The sequence below is a fragment of the Carassius auratus genome, chromosome 48 (assembly GCF_003368295.1).
Source record: "Carassius auratus strain Wakin chromosome 48, ASM336829v1, whole genome shotgun sequence".
NCBI classification, from domain to species: Eukaryota; Metazoa; Chordata; class Actinopteri; order Cypriniformes; family Cyprinidae; genus Carassius; species Carassius auratus.
The window spans coordinates 4,329,903-4,355,463 of NC_039290.1; the positions used below are offsets into that span (position 1 = coordinate 4,329,903).

General features: G+C 34.6%; 5 protein-coding genes and 1 long non-coding RNA gene across 6 annotated transcripts; 2 read left to right on the plus strand and 4 right to left on the minus strand.

Moving 5' to 3' along the window:
- Window positions 1–148: 148 nt before the first annotated feature.
- LOC113065557 (protein FAM50A-like) lies at window positions 149–6,795 on the minus strand. The gene is made up of 13 exons (XM_026236894.1): window positions 6,556–6,795; window positions 5,513–5,597; window positions 5,109–5,208; window positions 4,386–4,513; window positions 3,949–4,025; window positions 2,551–2,617; window positions 2,322–2,383; window positions 2,076–2,152; window positions 1,687–1,741; window positions 1,294–1,342; window positions 1,056–1,126; window positions 827–937; window positions 149–459 (listed from the first exon to the last, which is right to left on the minus strand). The coding sequence occupies exons 1-13, from the start codon at window positions 6,664–6,666 to the stop codon at window positions 451–453; spliced, it is 1,002 nt and encodes a 333-aa protein (XP_026092679.1). The 5' UTR covers window positions 6,667–6,795; the 3' UTR covers window positions 149–450.
- A 461-nt stretch (window positions 6,796–7,256) lies between these two features.
- On the plus strand, window positions 7,257–11,092 carry LOC113065558 (transmembrane emp24 domain-containing protein 4-like). Its single transcript, XM_026236895.1, has 5 exons — window positions 7,257–7,453; window positions 8,054–8,154; window positions 8,311–8,436; window positions 8,592–8,738; window positions 9,841–11,092. Exons 1-5 carry the CDS (start codon window positions 7,309–7,311, stop codon window positions 9,988–9,990), a joined length of 669 nt encoding a protein of 222 aa, XP_026092680.1. The 5' UTR covers window positions 7,257–7,308; the 3' UTR covers window positions 9,991–11,092.
- A 512-nt stretch (window positions 11,093–11,604) lies between these two features.
- LOC113065559 (pyridoxal phosphate homeostasis protein-like) lies at window positions 11,605–15,779 on the minus strand. Its single transcript, XM_026236896.1, has 8 exons — window positions 15,622–15,779; window positions 14,483–14,590; window positions 14,366–14,401; window positions 14,209–14,284; window positions 13,981–14,121; window positions 13,253–13,395; window positions 12,810–12,908; window positions 11,605–12,700 (listed from the first exon to the last, which is right to left on the minus strand). The coding sequence occupies exons 1-8, from the start codon at window positions 15,709–15,711 to the stop codon at window positions 12,545–12,547; spliced, it is 849 nt and encodes a 282-aa protein (XP_026092681.1). The 5' UTR covers window positions 15,712–15,779; the 3' UTR covers window positions 11,605–12,544.
- A 419-nt stretch (window positions 15,780–16,198) lies between these two features.
- Window positions 16,199–17,577, minus strand: LOC113065560 (small nuclear ribonucleoprotein G). Its single transcript, XM_026236897.1, has 4 exons — window positions 17,416–17,577; window positions 17,097–17,119; window positions 16,746–16,870; window positions 16,199–16,479 (listed from the first exon to the last, which is right to left on the minus strand). Exons 1-4 carry the CDS (start codon window positions 17,445–17,447, stop codon window positions 16,429–16,431), a joined length of 231 nt encoding a protein of 76 aa, XP_026092682.1. The 5' UTR covers window positions 17,448–17,577; the 3' UTR covers window positions 16,199–16,428.
- Window positions 17,578–19,200: 1,623 nt separating this feature from the next.
- LOC113065562 (coenzyme Q-binding protein COQ10 homolog A, mitochondrial-like) lies at window positions 19,201–24,071 on the plus strand. The gene is made up of 5 exons (XM_026236898.1): window positions 19,201–19,821; window positions 20,504–20,653; window positions 21,911–22,103; window positions 22,199–22,300; window positions 22,795–24,071. Exons 1-5 carry the CDS (start codon window positions 19,697–19,699, stop codon window positions 22,960–22,962), a joined length of 738 nt encoding a protein of 245 aa, XP_026092683.1. The 5' UTR covers window positions 19,201–19,696; the 3' UTR covers window positions 22,963–24,071.
- On the minus strand, window positions 21,577–22,894 carry LOC113065563 (uncharacterized). The gene is made up of 2 exons (XR_003279057.1): window positions 22,761–22,894; window positions 21,577–22,145 (listed from the first exon to the last, which is right to left on the minus strand). It is a non-coding gene; the product is annotated as an uncharacterized LOC113065563 (long non-coding RNA).
- Window positions 24,072–25,561: the final 1,490 nt, after the last annotated feature.

The window sequence follows — 25,561 nt, forward strand, 5'->3', positions numbered from 1 at the left end:
GGCTGTACAACCTCACATTTGAGATCCAACAATGTTGGGTTTTATTCCAGGAAACTACAAATCTTTCAATACGTGAACAACAACAATCTTCTAAAGTGCTGGCAGCAGCAATGGAGCAATTATGAAATGATTCAACAGGAAAACTCGCAACGGTACATAAATGAGGAATTTATTTTTTGAATGAGATTCAAGAGATCATGGAAACAGTCATGACTTTATTTACAATCAAGGAGAACATGTCAGGTTAGCTCTGTGCAAGATCTGAGTACGAGCGTAAGACAGAATTCACAATCGGCCTGGTTTAGGCATCATCTTCATACAATGAAAACGTGGGTCCAAACAGTTATAGACACTCAAAAGTTCTATGCAAGATGAAGCATTTTGCTGCCTGGTAGCAATAAAACCAACAATACAGTAAGATCGTTCAGGAACTCTTGTAGATTTAGCATCTCACCGAATCTGAAAAGCAATGCGAAATTTGTGTTAACATGCTATGAATCCAACCAAAGTATCTTTTTAACCCCAGTGGACACACTACATTGTCGTGATTTATTTGTACTCTTGTTGTCATCAATCAAAAACCTTTTTAGCTAGTGCTGGGACACATAGGTTTTTAGTTTTAATTAGGATCATGTCAGACCATGTCATGATTACACATGCAACAAAGTTTCTTTCATATGGTTCTGCTCCTGAACATAAAGCTGTGGGCAAAGTGTAGACTTGAATTCAATCCAGAAAAGTAAAATAGCAATTTTAGAGTCAAGACAGAACAGGTTTTTAATGCAAATGCAAAGAAAAAAACAATGACTGGCCTGCAAATACTCACAGTGTATTTGTCCCATTTCTTTTCGGGATCATATGGCTCCCAGCGGCTGGCAGGGAAGATGTGTTTGTTTTTCTCATACCAGCTCCTCAGCACCACTTTTCCCGCATGAGACTAGATACATGAAGAGACAACGATTTTTTGAATGTAGCCAAGGCTATATATATATATATATTGTGGCTGGTTCTTGCCCAAAATGTGGATCAGACATTATGCTGACAGTCAGCCTTACCTCATCTTTCTCAACAGTGGCATCATTCACCAGCCGAATGTCATCATGCACATCAAAATTGAAAAGAGGCCCTGAGGAGAAAGATGAAAGACTCAATCAGTGCCATAAACAAAGATACAACACAGAAAACAGCAGGCTAGTGTTAAATTCAATAGCTGTTGTCTGAGTCATGTGTGAAATAATACCAGCCACATGAAAGCCTGTCAAACTTAATCTGGGGGATAAAGTAGGAACTTACCACTTTTGCCTCTTGCTTTTGTGACAATGAAATCATAGAAACTGTGGTGCTGCAAGAAAAGCGTGTTTTTAGTGTCTGAAAGATGTGTTTTTTTTACAGGACAAATGAATTATAATCTGTGTTTTGCTTATGCCTTTCTTTGTATTTAAGGAAACGCTTACTAAAATGCCCTTAAAACATTGTAAAGCAGTTTACGTTGTCAAATGTGTAGATGTGCTTGTCACAAATTCTGACATTTATGCGTTGCATAGGCTTTGTGAATTGTTAACAGTAACACATTGTGCAATGATTTAGTCTTACATAAGAGAAGTTTTAGAAGAATAAACATTTACACAAGCACTTGAAGTTTTGATCCTTCGAAAGCATTCGTTTTGTTGTGGAAACCTTACTCACATGTGGAATGATCAAATCCTCTTTAATGTACATCAGATGCTCCACACCTGCTGATCTGAATCACAAAAACATACAACATAAGAAGCCTTCTTTACTCACAGAGTATTCATTCAACACCAGTTACATGACACTAACAGCAAACTTGAAAATTAAATATGCTTTATGATATTTACTTATTGTGAGTTGTACTGTATTTACACAAACTAACACATTTATTAACTCAGAATCCATGCCTGAAACTTGGGATTATCTACACTATTCATAAGTACTTTCAAGTAATTTTACACAGCTAAAAGATTTTAAGAAACTCTACAACTGTCAACTATAGCTGGACTAATTATCGTGTCCTTAAAAGTGTTTTAATAGCAGGAGTTAAGGAATGGGTTTACCTCAGCTCACTGAAGTCTTTTCTCAAAACTTCCAGGGCCCTCTGGAGAAACTGCTGAATTGTGTTGCCTTTCTTCATCTACACAAACAAATGTATATTTAACTGAATGGAGCACACTTTTACAACACAGAGCATGCATTAGAACATGTTTGTCCAGTTTGCACATGCAACATGGTAGCAACAATGTAGCAAATTTTGGGTTACGTGTAGTTTTCTTAAGTTAGAAAATTGGATAACCTGCATTTACCTTGACAGTTTTGCGATGTCCTGAACCATCCCAGTAGCTGAAAGTGATTTCAATTTCTTCACCTAAAAAGAGCCAAAAAAACTGGTTTGTAGTATGCTGCTTTTGGCTGGTGGTTGCATGAGGATTTATGACTAGACAAGTCAAAGATCAGGAACAAGTCTATAGTTTTAACTGCATCTTTGACCAATTTCAGAAATATTAAATAAAAGATAATTTCTTCATATCTTACTTTTGATCTTCTCTTGTTTTCTTTCCCACTCCTGCCGGAGTTCTTCTCTTAATCGATTTTCTTCTTCCTGAAACATTTCATGCACAGTTACATACACAAAACATCTTATTCATAAGCTTTTAGATATGTTTTCCCATAATCAACTGTATTTTTTAAATGCTTAAAGCTACTAAATACTACAAAAAAAAATGTCACAAATTTTTAAGAGTTCATGAGTATACAGTCATGGACGACAAGCAACAAAAATGAGAGGGCTTTAAAACTAAAGACTCTTAAAAGGTTTAAAGAAAAATGGCAGTTGACGGCATATCAGAAAAGCTAATGCTGAAAAAGAAAAAATGCTATGCTGAAAAAAAAATATATATACAACTAATTGATAAAATCGACAATGAAAATAATCAACAACAATTGTTATTATCGATTAGTTGCGTCTGCCCACCGCACATGGAAAACTTCCTCCAGTCACATCACACTGCAGCAGTGAAAAAAGCATTTTTATATGGACAAAATGCATCTAAAAATACCAGTTGCTGCAGGAAAAATGCATGATCCGAGCTGACCTAAACATGAGAATGCTTGATTTTAAACTTCAAGCTAATGCATTAGCAAAGTGTTTAACACTGCTCGTCCTGTCAGGTGCTTTGACAGATGCATGTGGTGTTTAATGAGAAAGCTAGGTTTCCTCAGCACATGAACTGCATTTTACGGTAACGTCCTTTTTCTGTAAATGTTACATATTCAGGTGAATGTTTCTATTTTGCTTGAAGGCTCGTCCTGACAGTCTGCGTTGAACTTCAGACTTGAAAGGGCGCCGTCACATGCGCGTCAAACAGACCGAACGCAGTACAGAGGTATAAATTAATATTCAGCGTAATAATATTCACTTAGTTGATATATCTGTAATAGGATGTTAAATTTAGGTTTAAAAGTCAACAGTAATTCAAGTATTTTATGATAGTAACAGTAAAGGAATAACAGAGTGTGATCGTAAGATGTTTCTAACATTTACAGAAAAAAGAAATGACAGTAACAGGTTACAGTGTTCAGAGTGAAGGTGTGTGTTCCTGCAGAACATTCCTCTCTTCTCTTCTCTTTCTAAAATATTATTTCCATTTTTACATAGAGATATTACATAGTCATTTGTCTGATTAAACTGTCCATTTAAACTGTTCTTTATAACTATTTTAAACAATGTATAGATGTGGAAAAGTGTGTTCAGTCAATTAAAATAAAAAGAGGCTTTTTTTAAATAGGCTTTACAGCCCTAAAAAGAGCCCTCCACACATAGAAAGCAAATGCAATTGTTTTATGCAGTTTATTTATTTTTGCTTCTGTATTCGGTTTATTGAATATAAACTACATATTTATTCAGGATATTCTAAATTCTACAATATTTACCTCTCTGTCCCTGTCTGGCAGGAAACTGGTGTCCACATCTGGGTTCTTCCCTAGTTTTTTCTTCTTTACATGTATGCCTGTTAAACACATTCAAAATGTTATTAGTGTAAAACATTTAAACACAATAAAAAATTTTTATAGAACTACTTCATAGCTGTTATTGCCGTAATAAAAGCAATTTAACATATTGGCTACACAGCTTTAAAATACTGGTTAGGAATTAAAAATCTTAGATTCATTAGCAATACTAAATATGCAGACCTTTTCACAATTTTTATGCCGTTTTTAGGCTAAATATGCAGAATGCATTTAAATATGGTTTGGTATTAAATATCTGCACTTATTGATAGCTTACTGAAACATTTGTTCGAAAGAGTGACAGTTTTGTAGACATCTGTTCCAACTTCTGTGGAAAACTGCAAAGTAAAATGTCATACATATCTCTTCCTCGGGTTCCTCTTCCTCCTCTTCTTCTACCTCTCCTTCATCTGGACTGAAGGATAAACTGGCAATCTTCCTTTTCTGCTCTTCCTTTCTTTTCTTCTCCTTCTGTTTCTCCAGCTTCCTACAAGAATAGCCCAAACATGAAGCTTTAAGATCAAACCGTACACCGATTTTAAAAGAAAAAAGAAACAAAAGAAAAGCAGGATGTATTCACCAGTGTTCAGCCGTCTTACAAGGCGGTTAAAAAATTACTAAATCTGACTTCTAAATTTATCTGGGCAGAGCTGAGGCTGAGAATTAAATGTGAAGCTCTACAGTTTATGAAGACCAACGGAGGAGTGGGTTTTTACAAGTTAGATCATTATTACTGACGAATGCAGCTAAAGCCAATTGAGACACAGCTGAAGGAAAACACAGACACACTGGCTGACCGTAAAGAAAAGTCTCTGTAAAGAGCCCCAGAGCTCACTCCCTTTTTTTGATGCCCCCAGTCAGCGACAATATTGTAGGTAACAGGTAATTGGACTTAAAAAATATGGAATAAGGTACAGTCACCATTGAAATAGAAGTTCAATAAATACATTTTTATCTGATAAATTTGCAACAGGTAAAAAAAAAAAAAAACGCTAAACCTATGAACTTAACTTTCTACATCAATTAATTAGCAAAGACCATTTTAAAAAAAAGCAAAGTTCAAATGAATGAAAATGGCTTACAGCAGTAGCTCCTTTGACTGCTCCTTCTTGGCAAGCTGTTTCTCTCGTTCTTTGACCAGAGCTTCCTGCTTCGCTTTCATGTCATTCAGAGTCACCAGACCTGCAGAGAAAAACATACTTCACTCATACAGCGAATTAAAACAGAATTAATTGGATATTTTTTCACAGTCATCTTAAAGACAAAAAGTGAGAATTCACCCTACAAATTTAGCCTTTTGGCTTAAATAAAATGATTCCAACGGAGGATATGCATTATGACTAGTGTTGCCAAATTCAGAAGATAAAAATTGAAGTATTTTTCAGTGTTAAGACAATCTAATGATAGTGAGACATCTGCTCTAGTCATAGCAATAATGTCTTTTTCAGATCTGTAATAAGTCAGAACAATTCTAATATTCACTTACCAACAGTGCTGGACTTGAGCTCTTGCTCCACGGCGTCATAATGAGCCGAGAACTTTTTATCAATGTTGGACTTCACCATGTTGTCCTGGAAAGGAAAAGGTTAAGGTCATTTAGGCTGAATGTTGTACATAAAGTAAAATCTGTTTAGAGCAACTTGGGTTTTCATTACATCAAGTTTACAGATCAGTAGTTGACAGAGTAGCTTCAAAAAAGTAAATAATGTTTTATCATTGATTGTAAAATAATTATTATTCAATTATTATTAAGTGCTGTCAAACAATTATGTATAAATACACAATCATACATATTTATATTTATAAATATTTACACACACACACACATATATATATATACATACATACATATAATTGATATATGTAAATATACATATTTTATATATCAACAAAACATATTTTTCTTAAATATATACATGCGTGTGTGTGTGTGTGTGTTTATATATATGCATAATAAATACAAACAGTACACATATTATGTAAACAAAAACTTTTATTCTCGTTGCAGGTAATCACGATTGATCATTTGACAGCCCTAGAATTATTTAAAAAATATTATGGTATATCATATATTGCTATCATAAATTACTTAAGTGCATACCCTATGAACATATCTGTGAACACATCATGATTACAATTTGACAAGCACATGATTTTACGTATACTAAACTAATGAACGAGCATATTTTTTGAGAAATCTGTGATAATTATACTCAGTGTTGTTAATATGGAAATGAGGAGCCAGTAATGTTTTTAATTAAAATAGTAATGTTTACATTAAAACATAAACTACACTAATTGGTTTAGCATAACGTGACTTTATGATGTCTAGAATGGACAAGATAAATAATAATCATATTCTGGGTTACACAATATATATTAAGCTATATAATGGAAAACTTTATATGACATTAGATTTATGAGGGAACCCTGCAGCTATTTAGAGCAGGACTGTAGTCAGAACAGGTTGAATAAGCATAAGAATAAGTTTGTATGTTGTGGTTGTGTTTGTTCCTCAGGTTCACATGCCTCTGCTATCCTCTGTTTGAGCTGCTCGAGCTGCTCTCGCTCTCTTTCTCTCTTCTTCATGAGCTGCATCGCTCTCCCCGCTTCACTCGCCGCTCCCTTATACTGCGCCATTGCAGCTCTTTTACAAGATATTTGGAAAAATAAATAAAAATACTAAGAAAAAAAAAGGCAAATAACTCCAGTCAATGAACAAACGAGAATCTCCTCGAATGAAGCAGGCGGTTGTGGGTAATTTACCACAGCTCTGCTTCCGGTTGATGAGTGACATAACTGCATTCCAAAGTAAAAGTCTTCTTGGTTGCTTTTCTGAAACATTAACTGTTTATAAAATAAATTATCAATTAGTTGTATTATTATTAGTAGTAAAAGTAGTAGTATTGCTACTTCTAAGAATTATAGTTGCATTTTTATTGTTTTAGGATTATTTCAAATATATTGTGTGTAAATTTAATGTGAAAACCACTTTTAAATAGATTAATTTATTTTAAATAGAAAATCAGCAATACGTATACAAAACGATACATATATTACCTGAAATCTAATATGTTATTCGTTTTATTACTATTTTATTACATTATTTAAATTATTATTTTTTTTAAGTATGTTTTCTTCAGATAAACTTTCAGAAATGCTTCTCGTGAATTTGAGCGGACTTTTACTAAACAAAGGTCCGTTGTGAATGGGACTTGGGAATGAGAATCGAGCGACTCTGAAATCGATTCGCATCCCTGGATTGAGAGAGAGGTGATTTTGATGGAGATGAAGGCGGTGGTGTCCAGTACAGGGCTTATGCTTCTATTTGCGTGGCTTTCTCCAAGCCAAGCCCTTTATTTCCACATCGGAGAGACGGAGAAGAAATGTTTTATAGAAGAAATACCCGACGAAACCATGGTGATCGGTACGTCAATTGTCAAATCGGCTCTCTGTGATCGGTTAGCTTTGTCGGCTAGCAGATCCATCCATCCTGATTTATCAGTGTAGTACTTCACCTTTTGTTTTATTTAAGACACTTAGCATGAAGACAACTGATATAAAATCATATTTAAATATGGATGTGCTTATATGCGTCCATCTGTCCAAATAAAGGAGGGCTTTTAGTAGATCAGCATGATCAATGATGTGGCAGGTGCAGCATCCTGCTTGAGTTCCTGACATACAGGTGCAACCAGTTCCAGCCCGTTTACAGTCTGTTTATAATAATCAGAAATAACAGTAATGTTGACAGTAGACAATGCATGTGCACATGTACTAACAATATACATACTGTATATTGAAATAATAATCAGAATGTTATTTTAATAATTATGTTAGTACATTTTTAAAGGAATAAAATGTCCTCAGAATGGGAATCCAAACAGCTGATAAAAACATCACAATAATCCACACCACTCCAGTCCATCTGTTAATGACTTGTGTGAAGTGAATATTCTTTTTTTTAAACTAGTCCTTAAATGGTGCTGTTGAAAATGCTGGTTAAATATTGTGGTGCCATTTTTAGGGAGATACAGAACACAGTTGTGGGACAAACAGGCTGGCTCTTTTCTCCCATCCACCCCTGGTTTAGGCATGCACGTGGAAATCAAAGATCCTGATGCAAAGGTAGCCTTCATATTTGTGTTCATACTCTACAAACTATATGATACATGTTTGCTGTGTAACAGTTAATAGGGTTATAATTGGCAATACATGGCTATAATATATTTGGATACCAAGATAATTCTCTGAAGTAGTTATCACATTCTCTCTATTTTTCAGATCATCCTGTCCCGTCAGTACGGCTCAGATGGCCGTTTCACCTTCACGTCCCACACACCAGGCGAGCATCAAATCTGCCTCCACTCCAACTCCACCAAGATGGCTCTGTTTACTGGGGGAAAACTGGTATGGCTGGAACCATGATAGAGCAGATAGATGAAATTACCTATATATCAGTATAGTGATTTAACATAACAAAATTACACATAGTATCAATTTTAATATAATACAGTATAACTGAACATAAACAAGGGAAAGCTTATAATTATGCCGTTCTACAGAGAGTCCACTTGGACATTCAGGTTGGTGAACACACCAACAACTACCCCGAGATCGCAGCCAAAGACAAACTGTCCGAGCTGCAGCTGAGGGTCCGACAACTTCTGGACCAGGTGGAACAGATCCAGAAAGAGCAGAACTACCAGCGCGTGAGTTTCAACTGCAGAAACGACAGTAGTTTAAGGTTACGGTAGTGACTGGCCAGCTGAAGCCATTTAAACTTTTTGCACAATTGCTGAAAACAGGTACATGCTCTGGATGTTTAACATTTTAGGCATCAGTCTTGTGAATATTAGGACTGTGTCTAATGGGGTTATTATAGTTAAGACTAAGACCATAAAAAAATAAAAAAAGAATGTGAAATAGAATATACGTCCAAGGCAACATTTTTTATTTTCATTTAGTTGAATTTGATTCATTAAAATGATTAAAACTACAGCTGAAATGAAAATGTATATAAAATATAGGTATATTTATATAAGAACAAATAAAAAATTACAAACTGCAGAATTGCTACCATTTTTAATATTACCATAAAAATGGAAAATACAAATACCATAAAAAAAAAAAATTTGTTTCTTAAGAGTAAACATAAAATATAAACATTTCAAATTTTCATTTACCTTAACCTGATGTACTAAAAAACTTAAATAAAAATAAAGAAAACTATATAGACATAAAAAAACAGACTAATAAAAATGACAAAAACACAGCAAAATTACAAAAAAATGGAAAATATAAACTAAGACCATTAAAAAAAATGTTTACTTCTTAAAAAAAGAATTAAATAGAATAAAATATTAAATAGAAAAATTTAATGGAATAAACATAAAATATTATTTACTTTAACCTGATGTACTAAAAACGGAAATAAAAATTAAGAAATACTATATAGACATTAAAAAAACAGGGACCAATAATAAAAAAAATACTACAAATTAAAATAAAATGGAAAATATAAAGTATGACTATAAAAAATATATATACAGATTTCTAAGGTAACATTTCTTATTTCCATTTAGTTTGACTTGATGAACTAAACTAAAATTCTGAAATAAAAATTACAAAAAAAGATAAAAAACAGAAACCGATAAAAATGGCAAAAACAGCGAAATAACTTAAATTAAAAAATTTAATAATTAATAAAAATCTATATTTCAGTATTACTAAAAAACACTGGCATCTATTCAATGTTATCGTCCAGTGTCTATATGGGTTGGTTTGCGCTCACAATCATTTTTTTTCTCACAGTACCGTGAGGAGCGTTTCCGTATGACGAGCGAGAGCACGAACCAGCGAGTTCTGTGGTGGTCTATCGCTCAGACCTTCATCCTCATCATCACCGGCATCTGGCAGATGAGACACCTCAAGAGCTTCTTTGAGGCCAAAAAGCTGGTGTGAGGATCAGACAGCGTTACAGAGACAATAACTCAAGTAACATTCATTAACGTTATGGTTTTCAAGCAAGGAAATACTCAGTGCTTCATTTTAGTTTTTTCTTTTTAAATTCAGTTCAGTACAACTTTATCTTGAGCAGAAAAATTAGGTCACAATGAGCTTAAATAGGTAGAACATTAACAACCCTTAAATCTACAGTACCCCTGATACCCATTTATCATGCATGATCATTTATCATACACATCTAGCATCTAGAACGTTGTTAATTTTACTAAACTGTGTGATATGAAAATGCTATGCCTTTAAAGTGATGATCATTATGGGTGCATGGAAACTACTGTTGACTTCAAGGTTGTATTACTGGTACTTATAAACGTGAAGAATCAAGCTAAAACTAATTTTTAGCATTTCTCAACATTTTTAATATGTATGTTTTGATGTATTTTGATGACTTTGACAAATGTGTGGCTTTGGTTTCATATTCTATCTGTCTTGGGCTCTCAGATAGGTTTGATGTTCATGATTTTGAGGGAGAATGATTCAAGCTAATTGACTGTGTCTTGCATAGAAGCTATTTAGGCCAAAAAAGAAATGCATTTTTTTAGGATTTTTCTGACTTTGTGGTTTACAAAATATGATTTCTGTTGTTCTCAGTCTATGCTCTGTTTCGTGCTTTATTTATTTACTGGACCGGCCACATTTAAAATACAATACAAGTAGTTATAACACTATAATTCATGAAAACTAAAGGTTTTCTGGTTTCTTTTTCAATTTTACAGGATCTTTGGAAATTTTTGTACTGGCTTCTTACAAGTACCAATTTATATGTAAAAAAAAAAAAAAATGCTGGTTCGCATGATGCACTATGTCAAAATCCTCCATTTGTGAAAATTGGAAGGTTATTTATGGGTTAATGCAGCTCTGTATTCTCAAGTGTCATTCAAGCTTTGTAATAATCGGTTCATCAGTGTGCATGCAGATACTTAACTGTACACTCGGTACTCAGTCTTTACATCATGTTTGACACATGATTCATTAACACTGTCTTAGTTTCTGTGGCTATTTATTTGAGTTGTTTCTTTAAATTAAATGCATTTTAAATTTACAAACGTTCTTTGTCTTCATGAATAAGCAGCATAAAGTACTTATGATCGAATAAAACTGTATCTTTTATATATAAATACACATACACTACAATTGTAAACTTTGAGGCCAGTAAGGGTTTAAAAAATATTTTTAAAAGATTAACACTATACTCTTATTCACCAAGGATTCATTTAATTGATCAAAAGTGACTACATTTTTTATACAAATGATCAAATAAATTCAGCCTTGGTGATGAGCATAAGAGTTCTTACTTTAGAATCAAAATCTTACCAATTATTTTGTGTGTGTGTATATATATATATATATATATATATATATATATATATATATATATATATATATATATATATATATATCTATATATGTGTGTGTGTGTGTGTGTGTATGAAATACTAATGTTGACCAGTGCATTTATACATGCCACACACAAACCATTTCATTTTCGATTGTTTTTTTTTTTTTTTTATTGCTCAACTCACCTAAATCAATTAAATATTATAGACAACTATCTATTGTCAAGATACAAGACTTTATTTGACACACTGATTGAAAAAAAGGATGTTGATTTCTGATCTGGCTTTTTTACAACTAACCACGAACAGTAAACCCATTAGTTTTAACACAATACTGTATTAATCAAAGAAGAAAAAAAAAGTGATGCGTTTGCCTCTAAACAAGCTTCTAAGAATCAGGAAAATCTCTCTCTTGCATAGTAAAAGGCCTCAGACCCTCAACATCTCCAAAACGCTGTGTAGCTGCTCATCTCTGCACTCATTTCATTGCATATTTCTATGTTCTGTACTGAAACCAGTATGGCTGTTGATCAGTGCTCAATTCAACACCAGTGTTTAGAGCGATATGAAATACTACACGGATTACATGACGACAACACCACATGAACATCACTCCCCACAAATCTCACTGACACTGCTTTCAAAGCAACAAGTGGATACTAGAGCAGTACTACAAATTAACCATTTATACAATTTACGTTTATGACACACTATAAAATATACCTAACACACTTCTAGGAACAAAAACAATCCATCCTATTGTTTTAAATAGATGTTAAACGTCTAATCTAACGGGAATGACACATTACACTACACATCTATGATTGGGCAAAATGAAACGGAGCATGTGCTGACCCTGTATCTGTTAAAAAAGAATCACAAAACCAAGCTTAAGTATTTTACAGAGAGCTGGAGGACACTTCTAGAGATCTTTCCACAATAAAAACACCTTCAGGAAGTAAATTTAGTATTCCGGTTATTAAATGACACTTTTTTTTTTTTTTTTTTTCCAAGTTCTTTCACCAGAGAAGACCAGGTCAGCAGCATTAGTTAAGACTTATTAAAGGCCCTTGACTGGTGAATGGTGAGCTCAGTCATTGGGTTCAAGCCCAAGAGTTCCCACATTTAGTTCAGAAACCTTCCCCACCCCCCATCATTCATTTTTCTGTGACCGTGAGCCGGTCCATTTTTTTGGCTGCTTCCTCACATACGACCTTTGGCTTTCTCTCCGGACTGGGGCTCGGGGTGTTGGGGTATTCTCGGGTGCCGAAAATAGTGCTGCCGACACGTATGTTGGTGGAGCCGACCTCAATCTAATTGGAGAAATAACTCAAATGTATAATCAATTGAACAAAATCAACGTTGCAATAAAATGAACATGGATTTGAAGTACAGTTGAAGAGTATTTTTTGCAACACTTACCGCATGCTCAAAGTCAGTAGACATGCCCATACTGAGCTCCACCTGCTCTACTGGGATCTTCAGACTTTCACAGACTTCCTCACGGTGTTTCAACAGCATCTAGACACACCATAAAGTCACTTAGCTTCTTTTATTACTTCCCATGTTGTAACATCCTTTTAGCATGCTGCTAGCTTGTATAAACTTAATTATTAAGCAGCAAAACCGTTGTCAACATTGAGAATAATAAGAAATGTTTCTTGAGCAGCAAATCATTATATAAGAATGATTTCTGAAGGATCATGCGACACTGAAGACTTAAGTAATGATGCTGAAAATTCAGCTTGGGCATCAAAAAATATATTTCATATATTTTACAATATTACTGTATTTGTTTTATAATATTAATGCATCCTTGATTAGCATAAGAAATTAAAACTAAAAATATCTTCAAATATATGCACCTGGAAATCAGGGTTGGGGCCATCGTTGAGGTCATAACCGTAACGACCAATCGTCATGAGTCCAGCGAAGTCAAGAGCAGAACACTCAGACACGATGTGTTTTACCACGTTTACAGTCTCATCGGGTGGCAGGCCATGTTTACCTGATAAAACACGGCGAGAGAGATGATCACGCTGAGGTTACAGGCAAACAGTCATCTGATACACTGAGAAAAGATTTCATACTGCTGAACTGTTTTTGTAAGACATTCACGTCCTGTCCGAAAGGAAATCAAACAGCATCTGAACCTCTGATATTATGGGCTTTTTCAACAAAATTGCATAACACATCAGCATCCCACTATGATGCTTCCCCACTGTGTGTACCAATACATTTTATCACGAAAACAAAGCAGCACATGAGATTTCATAACAGTATAAACATGCATCCAGCTGTAATGCATTTAAGGACACAGTTAGACGCAAAATGGGTTTTGCAACCATTGTTCATTTTGATAACATGCATGAAACTAAGGAAAAGTTGTCTGTGTTGACGTTGAAAAAAACTATTTAAAAAAAAAAACAGGCTTGAGAAATAACAAAATATTAAATTTGCCACAAAATTCTTAATTTTATTTCTTATAAAATAGCAAAACACCATAGGTAGATTTTATATAATCGAGTTTGAACAATTTTCAGAGCTAAATGTTTAGAGCAGATAAACAATTATTCAGGTGCAGAAGACTCACTTCCCTCTCCACTGGTGTTGATCTGAACCATAATCTTTAACTGCTGTGTGTTGGCAGCTCTCATTTTTTGCCACGAGCTGTTGACTTTCTCAGCCAGTTTCACAGAGTCTATCGTCTCTACCATATACAGGTTTGGGACGCCTATGGAGTAGTTAAATAAATGTGGGTTAATTCAAAACAACAGCAAAAAATTGTTAAGTGAAGCTAAATGTGAATTGCTTTGCTCACCCAGGAGTTTGTTGACATTATTCTTTTGCAGATGACCAATGAAATGCCATTTTATTTCAGGACATGATGACTCTACCTACAAAGACGTTATAGATAGATTAAGACGTCTGATCAAAAACAACTAAACATATGCATTCCAATTTGTCTGACTTCATACCAGAGGATGGGACGCTTTCTCAACAAGTTCATTTACCTGTGGAAAAAGGGGATATTTAAGACAAGATATTTAATATGAAAAAGCAACAAAACATGCATGCTTAATTTATCGACTCACATAATTCTCTCCAAAGTTTCGTTGTCCGTGTTTGTAAGCCTCCACCACCATCTCTGGAGGTTTGGTCTTACTAACCGCAACCAGTCGAGGGGCAATACATGGTAACGTCTGCAAGGGAAAAGTTAAATATTGTCAATTCAGATCAACAATATTGGAAATAAACTTTTTCTTATTGCAATATTTGCCCCATTAGAATGGATTCTGGGGGGCAACTTTTGCTTTAACCATAAGAAAACAAAGCATGTTTTCCTCTTATGTCAAATGCTTCAATTGAATCAATTTGAAACAATCTTAACTATAAACGCTCAGCTAAAAACTGATTTTTAATAACTGTCTTTTTAATAACGTATCCCGATGATATTTATTTTTTATTTATTAATAACACATTATTCAGCTCTCTTCAGTATTTAGAAAGTTTTAGAGCATAATACAACCAAATACTAAATGTTAGATAAGAGTTTAAAAAAAGATCATATCTAAAAAAAAGAAGCAAAAAAAAAAGATAGAGAATTGCAGCAATAGTACTGCAAAATGTTAAAACAGTTAATTATTGCTAGTTAATATATAATATGTACAGATTATCCAACATAACAGATTAATATTTGATTAATCAAATGTGGTATTTACATTACCTTCAACTGCTCTTCATATGATTTTACTTTAACCATCCCACTTAAAATCTTCATGAGGCAATATATTTGCTACCTTTGTATAAAGTCAAATATATAATTCTAAGTACTTAATATAATGTCATAAAGTGGAAATATTTGTAATTGACAAGTGTCGTGCAGATTCCATTCCCTTCCCTTCGAGCTGAAAGCATTTCAAGTAAAATGCATTCATTCACACACAATAACCTTATTCCTTGAGTAGAAGTTGCACGGTATTCAAACTGAATTCTATAATTCTGAATGCCTTGCAACACGTTAATACATTGTATCACAAAAAATAATTCGTTATAATTAAAAAGCTGTCACTCATTCCTTACTATATGGAGCTCGCATGTGTAAAGGTTGGACAGATTACATAACGCTACAATAACAACACGATGAGCACGAGTGGAGGGTTTGTTTTTTGGAGCATTTCAAAAGCATATTGTTGTTTCGTATCTTACTCGAAAGAAACCCGTGAAGACTGACCTTCGGGCGTCGGGAAACTGCTTGATTCACCCGGTCCACCACCGCCTGCAATTTCTTCCCAACCTCCTCCGACATCACGACTCTCAACATAGCCTCAGCGTGGGCACGATGCACATACACTAGCAGTGTGACGTCACGGGCGAATCCGGTCAACTCTCCGACAAAATAAAAGTCCTGTCTTATTTTAAAGGAGATTGTTTGTATCTTATTGTCGCGCAGTAAATACAAATGACAAATTAAAGTATACCGGTAACATAAAAAAAAAAAAAATTATTAAGTTTCTAATTTATTGCACACTATTTTTATACAGCGCTTATTTTAATGGACCAAGACATTTTTAACTATTTATATAATAATCTTTCCGATGATGTGCAACAGAAAAACAAACCATTAATGCTAGATAAGACAGGGAGTAAGTTCATTAGAAAGAAAATACTGTGCATTTAAATTTTTCGGACAAATCTCTCAAATTAACCAAATTTGACTTTCAACTCCTAACAAGTCAAGATTATTTAAATTCTTCAAAATGAATATTAAATTAAATATTAATCAAAAGTGAATTTACCAGAACACTTTGTTAATCATCACACTGTAGTCATTTATTCACAAAAATGTATGAATGGTGTAAACAAATTTCTACAGTCGAAGGAAAATACATAATACAAGGAAGGTGTTTACAAAATATTGTTCAAAAAAGTCAAGGATTTCTGCTTTCATTTTTAGTCTTCGTTGTAAACAGACAGGAGAAATCCATTTTGTTATTTGCTGGATACAAAAAAAAAGTGAAAAAAAAAGTGAGCATCATCCTCATACTCGTTCGAGAGCCTCCAACATGATTATACTGTTTCCTCTGATCACCTGAAGAGACACAAAAACAGAATAAATCACATCACATAAGTCTCTCAAAATAAATATTGATCTAAGAAATCAGCAAATCATGGGGGAAATGTGAGAAGTGAAATATCTGTTTGTTGATCTATTAAATCTCCATTATGATTTAAATATAGCAACTGAACTAATATCTGAACGTTGTGTCTTTCTATATGATACAAGTGCCAGCTAGTTATGTTTTACCATGAGTTGTGTAATATGTTTGATATTAGATTGCGGTTTTAAGTACTGACCACCATGCCAACATTGTTCATTTGTCCCCCAGGAGCCATTTCTATAGAGTCATCCACGACCAGATTCATGAAGGGATCAAATCCTCGCAAGATGCCCTGAACATGACGGCCACCATTGAGCTTCACTGAAAGTGTGCATGAAAACAATGTCTTTACAAATTAAAGAAAGAAAACAGGCCATTTGAAGTGACAGTGATTAATGACAGAGACAGTGTAGTTTTTAACGCATGCTGCCGAATTTTAATTTAGATAAAGATCAAATAGTGTTGAAATACACTATTTCTAGGATATTCTACTTCAGATTTTCGGAATAACATTTTTATTTCATTATATTTCACACATGACACTCACGTGATAGCTTCTTGTCCATAAACCTAAAAGGAAAGAACAAAACAAATATTTTATTAAAACCACGATTCTAATCAGACCAGTACTATATAGATACTGCAGCTAACATTCAAACAAAATTCATATGAACGTATAATACATTTTAAACCAATAGCAGGTGGGTTTTGTGGGTTAAATGAGAATAATTTAACGTAATTAGGAAATAACCGCAAACAAACCGACTAACATTAACCTAGCGTAGAAGAACGCGATGCTCAAATGTAGTCTGTCGCATTTCTTAGAGACCCACGATCAGACTCAACAAAAGGCTTGAACTACTTACTTTTTCAGCTCGGGTGGGTGTGCTTTGCTCATGTTTATTTCGTTAGATCAAATAGTTTTGTAAAACAAAAACGTTCGAAACACGTTTCAAGCAATGAAAGAACAGTGGCGGAAGTGGTGTATGTGCGGGGTTTTCTGTATCTGTCACCGAGTGTAATATCGCCCCCTACTGTAGCGGAGGATGAAACTTCAATAACATTAAAAAGTGTCCTGTAGATGGTCGAAGGAAAAACTAAATATTCTACCTCAAATGTAAATGCCATATCAGGGCTACATGTGTGCTTTTTAAAAGCGACAAAATACCAACAAAAACTACCAAACCTTTTTAAACAATTTATTCAAAAACAATGTCAATGTAATGTGTAACATGAGGTCAATTTTGGTAATGGTGAGAAAATGTGAATTTCTTTTAATGAACTATTCCTTAAAGAAATGGAAGCTCTTTCAGTCATCACTGAATTCATCATCATTGCCACGTATCAGATGTTTCTGGCAGTAGAAAAGTGTCCAGGGCACATTGCACACAGTGATAGACTTTCACAATCTTCTCAGCGAGGGGAATCCCACCTGTACACACACTACAACACCTGCACGTGTCAGCTGGTTGATGATGTTCTTCGGGGACTTCCTCTTGGACACACAGCTCAGCTTTGGAGATAAAGACCTGGTCGCATGTTGTACAAGGGTACTCAGCATCCTCACCATCACTGTCGTCCTGCTTAACTGTTTCAGCTGCTTCTTCTTGCTTAGTTTCTGTCAAAACAGGTCGATTTTTGGTCCTCTTCTGCTCTTTGAAGGTCTATTTTCTTGATAAGGTCTGAGATCTTTTGCTCCCTTTGGGCGGAACCCAGTGGCAGATGATTTGCCACTTAATTTAAGGTTGGTCTGATGGTGAAAGCTGTAGTGAAGGAACTCTTTTCCGCAGTGGAGGCATGCAGGTGGTGCAGCAGCCCGTGCTTGTGGCCGAAGGCTTGTCCACATTGGATGCATGCATAGGGGCTGTTGTTAAGATAAGGGATCTTCTGAAGATTCAGTCCTGAAGGAAGGGCAAGGCGAACCCCTTTGAGGTTCCCCCCTGCACGTCTGGCACATGGATGAGGTGTGAGAGCATTTGTGTTGCGGCAGACTAGAGAGCATAGTAAATTCTTGGCCACAGTGTTGACAGCGATGGAGCTTTTGCAGGGCATGCTCTCTTTCCTGGTGATGCACAAGACTGTTCAGGTCGGAGAATTTGTAGCTGCAGTCTTTGCAGATGGAGAAAAAAAGCTGTGGTTTTGGTTTGCACTCAATGCAAGTGATCAGTGGACCCAAACTGGATAAGGTGTCCAACATGGGTCTAGCTCTAGTGGAGATCTGGTGAACCTTTGCTCCATATATCTATCTATCTATCTATATAAAATTATATATATAATTATATATATAAAATATATCAAATTTATCAATAAAACACTGTTCTTATTAACTTGTTAACTACAACTAAAACGATGTGTTTGTTAGTCGAAATAAAGCTGAAATAAAATAAAATCTAAAATATTAGATGAAAAACCCAACTACTAAAACTGAAATAAACAATAAATGACGAAAACACTAAAACTCAAACTAAAACATATACAGTACGCAAACATACTATATATAATATAGTATTTAATGATATTTTAATTTCCTTCTTCGTTATGATAGATTCATAAGACGAGCGCAAGTAGCAGACTTTTATTATGAAATGTGCTCAAACGGCATCACATCTTCCCCTAGTGAGGTGGAGGGAAACGACACCCCTCTTACTGGGATTATTAATTTATGATCATTGTTGTCATTGGTTTTTATTCACCCATATCATTTACTACCACGATTCAAATAAAACGCGCCCGTTTAGAGATGAAATCATAATATTTGTGCTCCTCATGTGACACCGTGTCCTCCTCCGGTCCTGTTGGCGGCAGCTGCACCTGTCTCCGCGCGGTGCCACATCAGAACAGTGTCCCGCACAGTCACCGGCGGTTTATGAAGGCTTCACCGGTTTAACCTCAATCGGGGTTAGATCATAGACAGTAAAAGAAAGGTTTAGACGAATCGCAGGGGAAAGGGCTATTGTTTCAGTTAACGTTAGATTATTATGTAGAAGTCGAAATATGCTACTCGCACAGCGGGGGTTTGATTAGTGAAAAACAGCCGACATATTTATTCACAGAGATGACAGCGCGCGCTGGTTTATTACTGTGCTAATCGTGTCATTGGAGATTCCTCGTTTTCATTTTACTCGCATTGAATAGGCTGTGTTTTTGATGGCCGTGTCAGGAGGCGCCCGAAGGATCCCGATGGGTGTGCGGACATTCAGTGAGTTTCTGGAAATAGCGACGGTCGGTCCGTGTCGCTCCAGCAGAGAGAGAATACAGCACTGGCCCGTCAGGTGAAACACCGCAGTTAACCTTCATATAGATGCTGTTATTATTGAGTGATTGATGCAGCACGTCGTTGACCAAATATTGGAACAAAGCGAGCTGGAAAATCATCTAAAATTACCATATTTTCCGCTAAAATAACTTAACGTTGTGGGATTTCAGTACAAAAAGCTGTCAGAATCTTATTTTATGTATTTTAGTAGTGACAATATGTACACACTTTTATTTTAATAACGATAAGAGTGGCCTAAAATGACGAACATGATATGTAAATTAATATAGAATACATAAAACAAGGCATATTTAAACAAAATAATTAAAACAAATATACATAGTCAAGATAAAATCAAGAAAAATATCATTTAAAATAGAATACATACAAAATTATATAATAAATTGTAGAATTGTATTGTCAATTCTGTAATAAACCTCCTGATAACAGTTTAGAAATATATAACACATTTGATGATCAGTTATTATACTTAGAAAATAGAGTTTCACAAAAAACATAAGTATTAGAGTTATATAATAAAATCGGTAGCAGCTGTCATAATAATAAAAGTAAATAAAATGACCAAAAGATTATTATTTCATTTAAATATAATGATATATGAATATACCACCGTTCCTGTATGTACTCCATGCATTGTATTTATCAGAATCCTGTTTTTTTTTTTTTTTGTATGTCAGACACCTGTCCTCCTGTGGGATCTTGATGACCCGTCATCCTCCTGCTTTCTGTCTCTCTGAAGTGGGTTTGACTCCCACTCATCATCACAGGAGATCATTCATCAGCCTCACCAATAAGAGAAAAGAGTATTCAGAGAGGAGAATACTAGGGTAAGTTGACTAACTCATTCTAGGGTCGGTTAAGATGAACTGATCCTGAACAATGACCCCTTTCTTCTTTCCTCACGGAGGATGAAGGTAAGCTTTTGTGATGATAAATAATAAATTCACAGAGCTGTATCTAGTGGATCTAGTGGAGGTGGAGCAGCTGGAAACACAAATCTAAGACAGGGACATAAATACCGTTAATACAAAAAAAAGTTAATAAAAAAATAAACTAAAACTAAAATAAAATAAAACTAAGAATGAATAAATAGTAGTACCAAAAATAAATGAAATAAAAGAGAACAAAACACATTTATAGCTTTTTGTATTGTGCAAAAATAGCAGTATCTGTATTTATATTGTGTATTTTATTGCAGTGTATTTTATTTTTTGGTATTCTATATATTATTATTTTATATTTTTAGTTTTAGTAATTTGATTTTTTATTTTTTTTATATTTCTATTAAGCTCTAATTTAATTCCAGTTTTAGTTTAAGTACTTCTTAGTACGGCACTTTAAACATATTTTATTTCATTTAGTTGCCAATGCAACATTTTCATTTTTTATAAAAAAAAATGTACGTTTATTTTTCATCTAATATTTAGATTTTATTTTATTTACACTCTATTTCAGTGGATTTATTTAAAAACAACAACACTGTTTCATTGTCTGTTTATAAAGGATTTGTATTTATTTCAACTTGAAACTCAGTTTACCCTTCGAAAAGACCCCACCTTAGTTACTGTTGCTATGTCCATGGCACTCTCGCGCCACAGATCATGTTTCACTAACGCAGTGAAAAATACATTGTGGAGCAAAGAGGACACTGAAAATGCACCAACAAGACAGTGCAGGTTACTTTTGGTATGTAATACAGTTTCAACTTTCAAATTTTGTAATTTTTCTTTAAAGAAATTCAAACAATAAATACCATTTTGTGTCTCTTTAATGCATTGTGACAGATCACTGTAGCGCCTCAGTTAAAGCAGCACGTGAACTGATCATCTCTTCCTCTTCACTAGTTGTAACATGAAATAAACATGAATGAACATCAGAAAACGATCTTGTTTCAACTGCGGAAAGACGTCAATACACAGTATTTTTCAAGTTCAAGTCCACCAACATTAATCTCCTCTCCTGGCTGGTTTATCGGATAAAATAGTAGATTCAGCATTGTGATTGGTCAGATCGCCTGTCAATCAAAAGCCCTGCGAAGGGTCAGTTCTAAAAATAAAAAGATGTACCTGTGTTTTGTTCTTTAGGTACTCAATGCAAGAGATGTATGATGTGGTAGTCAATGTGGATGACTACAAACACTTTGTACCATGGTGTAAAAAGTCGCAAACCATCATGAAAAGGGCCGGTCATGCCAAAGCTCAGCTGGAAGTGGGCTTTCCTCCTGTTGTGGAGCGGTACACTTCAATGATAAGCCACGTCCGTCCACATCTGGTCAAAGTAAGTCGTCCAGCGTGCATTACAACATCTTTAAAATCATCCCTGAAATGAAAAGTTCATGGTAAATCATTATATTTCAACCCGTCCCGTTTCAGGCAGTGTGTTCGGATGGTAAACTCTTCAATCATTTAGAGACAATATGGCGCTTTAGTCCCGGTATTCCTGGCTATCCTCGCACATGCACTGTAGACTTCTCCGTAAGTATTGTTTACAAACATTTGCTTCCAGTCAACCCTTCACTTAGCCACACCCCCTTGGTTACTGTTGCTAGGTCAGACAAGCTTAAAAAATGTAAAATTGAAATTTCTGCACAGTTTTGGGATACAAATCAGTTTACAACCATCCAAACATGCAACACTTTTATTCATTTAATCAGACAAAAAAAAGTTTCTAGTTTTAGTTGATTTAACGTTAGTTGCGTTTTTATTGGGGTTTTGTTTTTAATGACTGTTTAGTTTTTATTCATTATTATTTCAGTTTGGAATAATTTTAGTTCATCACCTTAAACTGTAAAAATTAGGTGGAAATAAAAATAGTTTTTCTTTGTATTGTATTTTATTTCACTTAACGCCTTTTTTTACCGTTTTAATTAGCGATAACACTGGTAGGCCGGAATGTTTTATCAAAGAGTCAGTGTTTGTTAGGAAGTCAACTCACCAGGTCTCTTTCTTTGAATGTGGTTGGTTTTCAGATCTCGTTCGAGTTCCGCTCATTGCTACATTCGCAGTTATCGACGGTGTTTTTCGACCAGGTGGTGAAGCAGATGGTGGCCGCGTTTGAGCGGCGAGCGGCTAAACTATTTGGACCCGAGACGAGAATACCCCGCGAGCTCATGTTTCACAAGGTCCATCAAACGTGAGGTGCTCCTTCTCACTGGACTCCTCTGTATCTGGAACTCACAGAACTCTTTAGACCGTTATCACATGACCAACCAGATCACTAGAATACATCGTGATGGTACGAGAGATACCATTTACTTTTAGAAAAAGATTTCAGTTCATCTGAAGTACTGTACCCTATATGTCCATTTTTGTTTAGATTAATTTATTATTGCAGCCCTGACCGGGAAGGCTTGAAAGTTGAGGTTCAGACGTTTCTCTAGGGTTTTGTCTGGTTTACTCATTCTGTCTTGCTGCCAGATAATCGGGGCCAAATCTGACTGATTACTGGAACTGGAAGAATATTTTAGGCCAAATCTGCCGCACACTGTTGATTACCACACAAAATTTGTTCTGATTTATACCTCAGATTTTATAAACCTACAATAAAACGATTACGTTCCTCTTGCAAATGCACATCTGATGCAGAAGATTTCTATCGTTTTGTTTTGTGTGGTAATCAACGGCATGCAAAAGGCACAGATAAACCCAGAATATTCTTTCTCAAATGATTTTTTTTTTAATGTAGTGAAAATTCAGACCTACTCGACTTCCACACTGCACTGAATTTATAACATTCATCTCCAGAAGTCACACTCAAGAGGTTTGTGACTCCAATCACAACTGTAAATATAATGGAAATGAATCATGTTATTACAGTGACGACAAGTATTTCTCTCACCTCAATATTTATCCTTACAGACAACACAAAAACATTTGTTTATAGAAGTAGTGTATTGTAATGGAAAGATAAGAGTAATATTTAGCATGCTTTTGCATTCTTTGGATGCATTCACTCAAACTCAGGGCTTTGGAGAAATTCAAAGGAAAGAAAATGTAAGAAGAATTCAGCCTGTTCCTAATAGTGATCCCAGTTTGTGCCTGTTCATGTAGACCGTGCCATTTCTTTTTGTTGCTATATTAATGTTTTAAACACTACTGTATTTGTGTTTTGTGATTTCTTGGAAAGCGAAGCATAGGATACAAGCATAACGGTTTCGTTTTTTCAACATTTTATGAGATTTTATTTTTTAAGCCGTTTCAATGCCTTATCTAAGTGTTCATGGCATTTATAAATGACTTCAAATCATGTGATTGTCAAGATGTGGATTGGTAATTTACTTGTGCTGTATCAAACACCTGTCTAACAAGAGTCTTCCGGGGAAATAACGTCACCAATCGGTAGATTTCCAGGGTTTGTCATAAAAAGACCTTGTTAGATGTTTGGTTGAAGAACTGTGAATAAGACCAAAGAGATGAGCAGTGCTTCATTTTTGGAACAAATTCTCTCTGAAATTAATGTTATCTGTTCAGTAAACTTTAATTCTGAGTCAACAGGCCTATCGTCAGTGTATAATAATCTTGCACAAGCATTTCTTTTAACTTGAGAATCTGTTCATTTATTTCCAATCAAATATGTTGTGCATTTTCTGCTTGAGATTCATTAGGAGGCCGATTTCCTGCTTTGAACTGCGACGTATTTGATCTTGAAGTACACATGGTTTCTTACCTCAGAATGGTAGCTCTATGATTGCTGATCAGATGGATTACACTAGAATCCTGTGTTGAGGAGATGCACGGGTTCTTGTGAAAACTTATCCGTGAACAAAGAATACAAAAAGTGAATGAAGAAGCAGATGCTGTGGAAATCTGAGGAAGGTGGTGGTATCTGGGTCATGTATTTATAACAGCATGAGAGACTATAGTTGAGCTTTTTAATCACACTGCACTGAACTGAAGATCATTTCCATGCAGATCTTTAAACAAAATTCACCATTAAAACTGATTAGTTAAAGATGAATGACCAGGCATAGATCTTATTTAGACCATTTATACTGCATATAGTTTGAGCAATAACCATATTTGTGTACACATAATTTACAGAGTAAAGGAGTAGTTCCCCTAAATAATTTAAATTCTGACTTAATTTACTCACCATGTCTTTCCAAACCTGTATGTATTACTTCTGTGGAATATAAAATATATTTTGAGAAATGTCTCCGTGTTTTACTTTAAAAACGTTTTTATAGTGCATTTGCTATGATGTATTATAGTTGTTTTTTTTTACATTCTGAATTAGCTTTTTTTTTTTTTTTACGTTCACAAATTTTTATATCTATATAGCTTTATTTTGATTTTTTACTTGTGTAATTTTTGAATTCCATAGCAACATTTTATTCACGTTTATTACATTTATTCAAATTACTGAAACACTTAATAACAACACTGCTCCATTGTTGATTCCTAATGCTCCTTTGAAAAAAAAAAAAATCATAGCCATTTAAGCTATTTCACTGCTATTGAAATATGGTTTGATTTGTTTAAACAAGTTGCACCCAGATTTACTTTAATTTGGATATGTACTAAATAAAAATGTATATTCCAAATACATAATATCAATTACCCTCTTAATATTAAATGTTAAAAAAAAAATTCATAGTAATGAAAGAACCATTCTGAGATCATCAAAGCTTTCACCAAACATTTCTTAAAAACATTTTTATAATCTAAAGAACCTTTTGTGTGCATTGAAAAGGTTGCATCGATGTTAAAGGTTTTTCATGGAACCGCAGATGCCAA

Coding starts and splice junctions, on each gene's coding strand:
- LOC113065562 (XM_026236898.1), top strand. CDS start 19,697: ATGGCCGTGTCAGGAGGCGCCCGAAGGATCCCGATGGGTGTGCGGACA. Junction 22,104..22,198: donor TCCGTCCACATCTGGTCAAA/GTAAGTCGTCCA, acceptor GTCCCGTTTCAG/GCAGTGTGTTCGGATGGTAA. Junction 22,301..22,794: donor CATGCACTGTAGACTTCTCC/GTAAGTATTGTT, acceptor GTTGGTTTTCAG/ATCTCGTTCGAGTTCCGCTC.
- LOC113065560 (XM_026236897.1), bottom strand. CDS start 17,447: ATGAGCAAAGCACACCCACCCGAGCTGAAAAA. Junction 17,120..17,415: donor CACCCACCCGAGCTGAAAAA/GTAAGTAGTTCA, acceptor CTTTCCTTTTAG/GTTTATGGACAAGAAGCTAT. Junction 16,871..17,096: donor TATGGACAAGAAGCTATCAC/GTGAGTGTCATG, acceptor GCACACTTTCAG/TGAAGCTCAATGGTGGCCGT.
- LOC113065558 (XM_026236895.1), top strand. CDS start 7,309: ATGGAGATGAAGGCGGTGGTGTCCAGTACAGGGCTTATGCTTCTATTT. Junction 8,155..8,310: donor TCAAAGATCCTGATGCAAAG/GTAGCCTTCATA, acceptor TCTATTTTTCAG/ATCATCCTGTCCCGTCAGTA. Junction 8,437..8,591: donor TGTTTACTGGGGGAAAACTG/GTATGGCTGGAA, acceptor GCCGTTCTACAG/AGAGTCCACTTGGACATTCA.
- LOC113065559 (XM_026236896.1), bottom strand. CDS start 15,711: ATGTTGAGAGTCGTGATGTCGGAGGAGGTTGGGAAGAAATTGCAGGCG. Junction 14,591..15,621: donor CAGTTTCCCGACGCCCGAAG/GTCAGTCTTCAC, acceptor TTTCCCTTGCAG/ACGTTACCATGTATTGCCCC. Junction 12,909..13,252: donor GCCCCAACCCTGATTTCCAG/GTGCATATATTT, acceptor TGGTGTGTCTAG/ATGCTGTTGAAACACCGTGA.
- LOC113065557 (XM_026236894.1), bottom strand. CDS start 6,666: ATGGCGCAGTATAAGGGAGCGGCGAGTGAAGCGGGGAGAGCGATGCAG. Junction 1,742..2,075: donor AAAGACTTCAGTGAGCTGAG/GTAAACCCATTC, acceptor TTTGTGATTCAG/ATCAGCAGGTGTGGAGCATC. Junction 1,127..1,293: donor AAAAGCAAGAGGCAAAAGTG/GTAAGTTCCTAC, acceptor CTTTCTCCTCAG/GGCCTCTTTTCAATTTTGAT.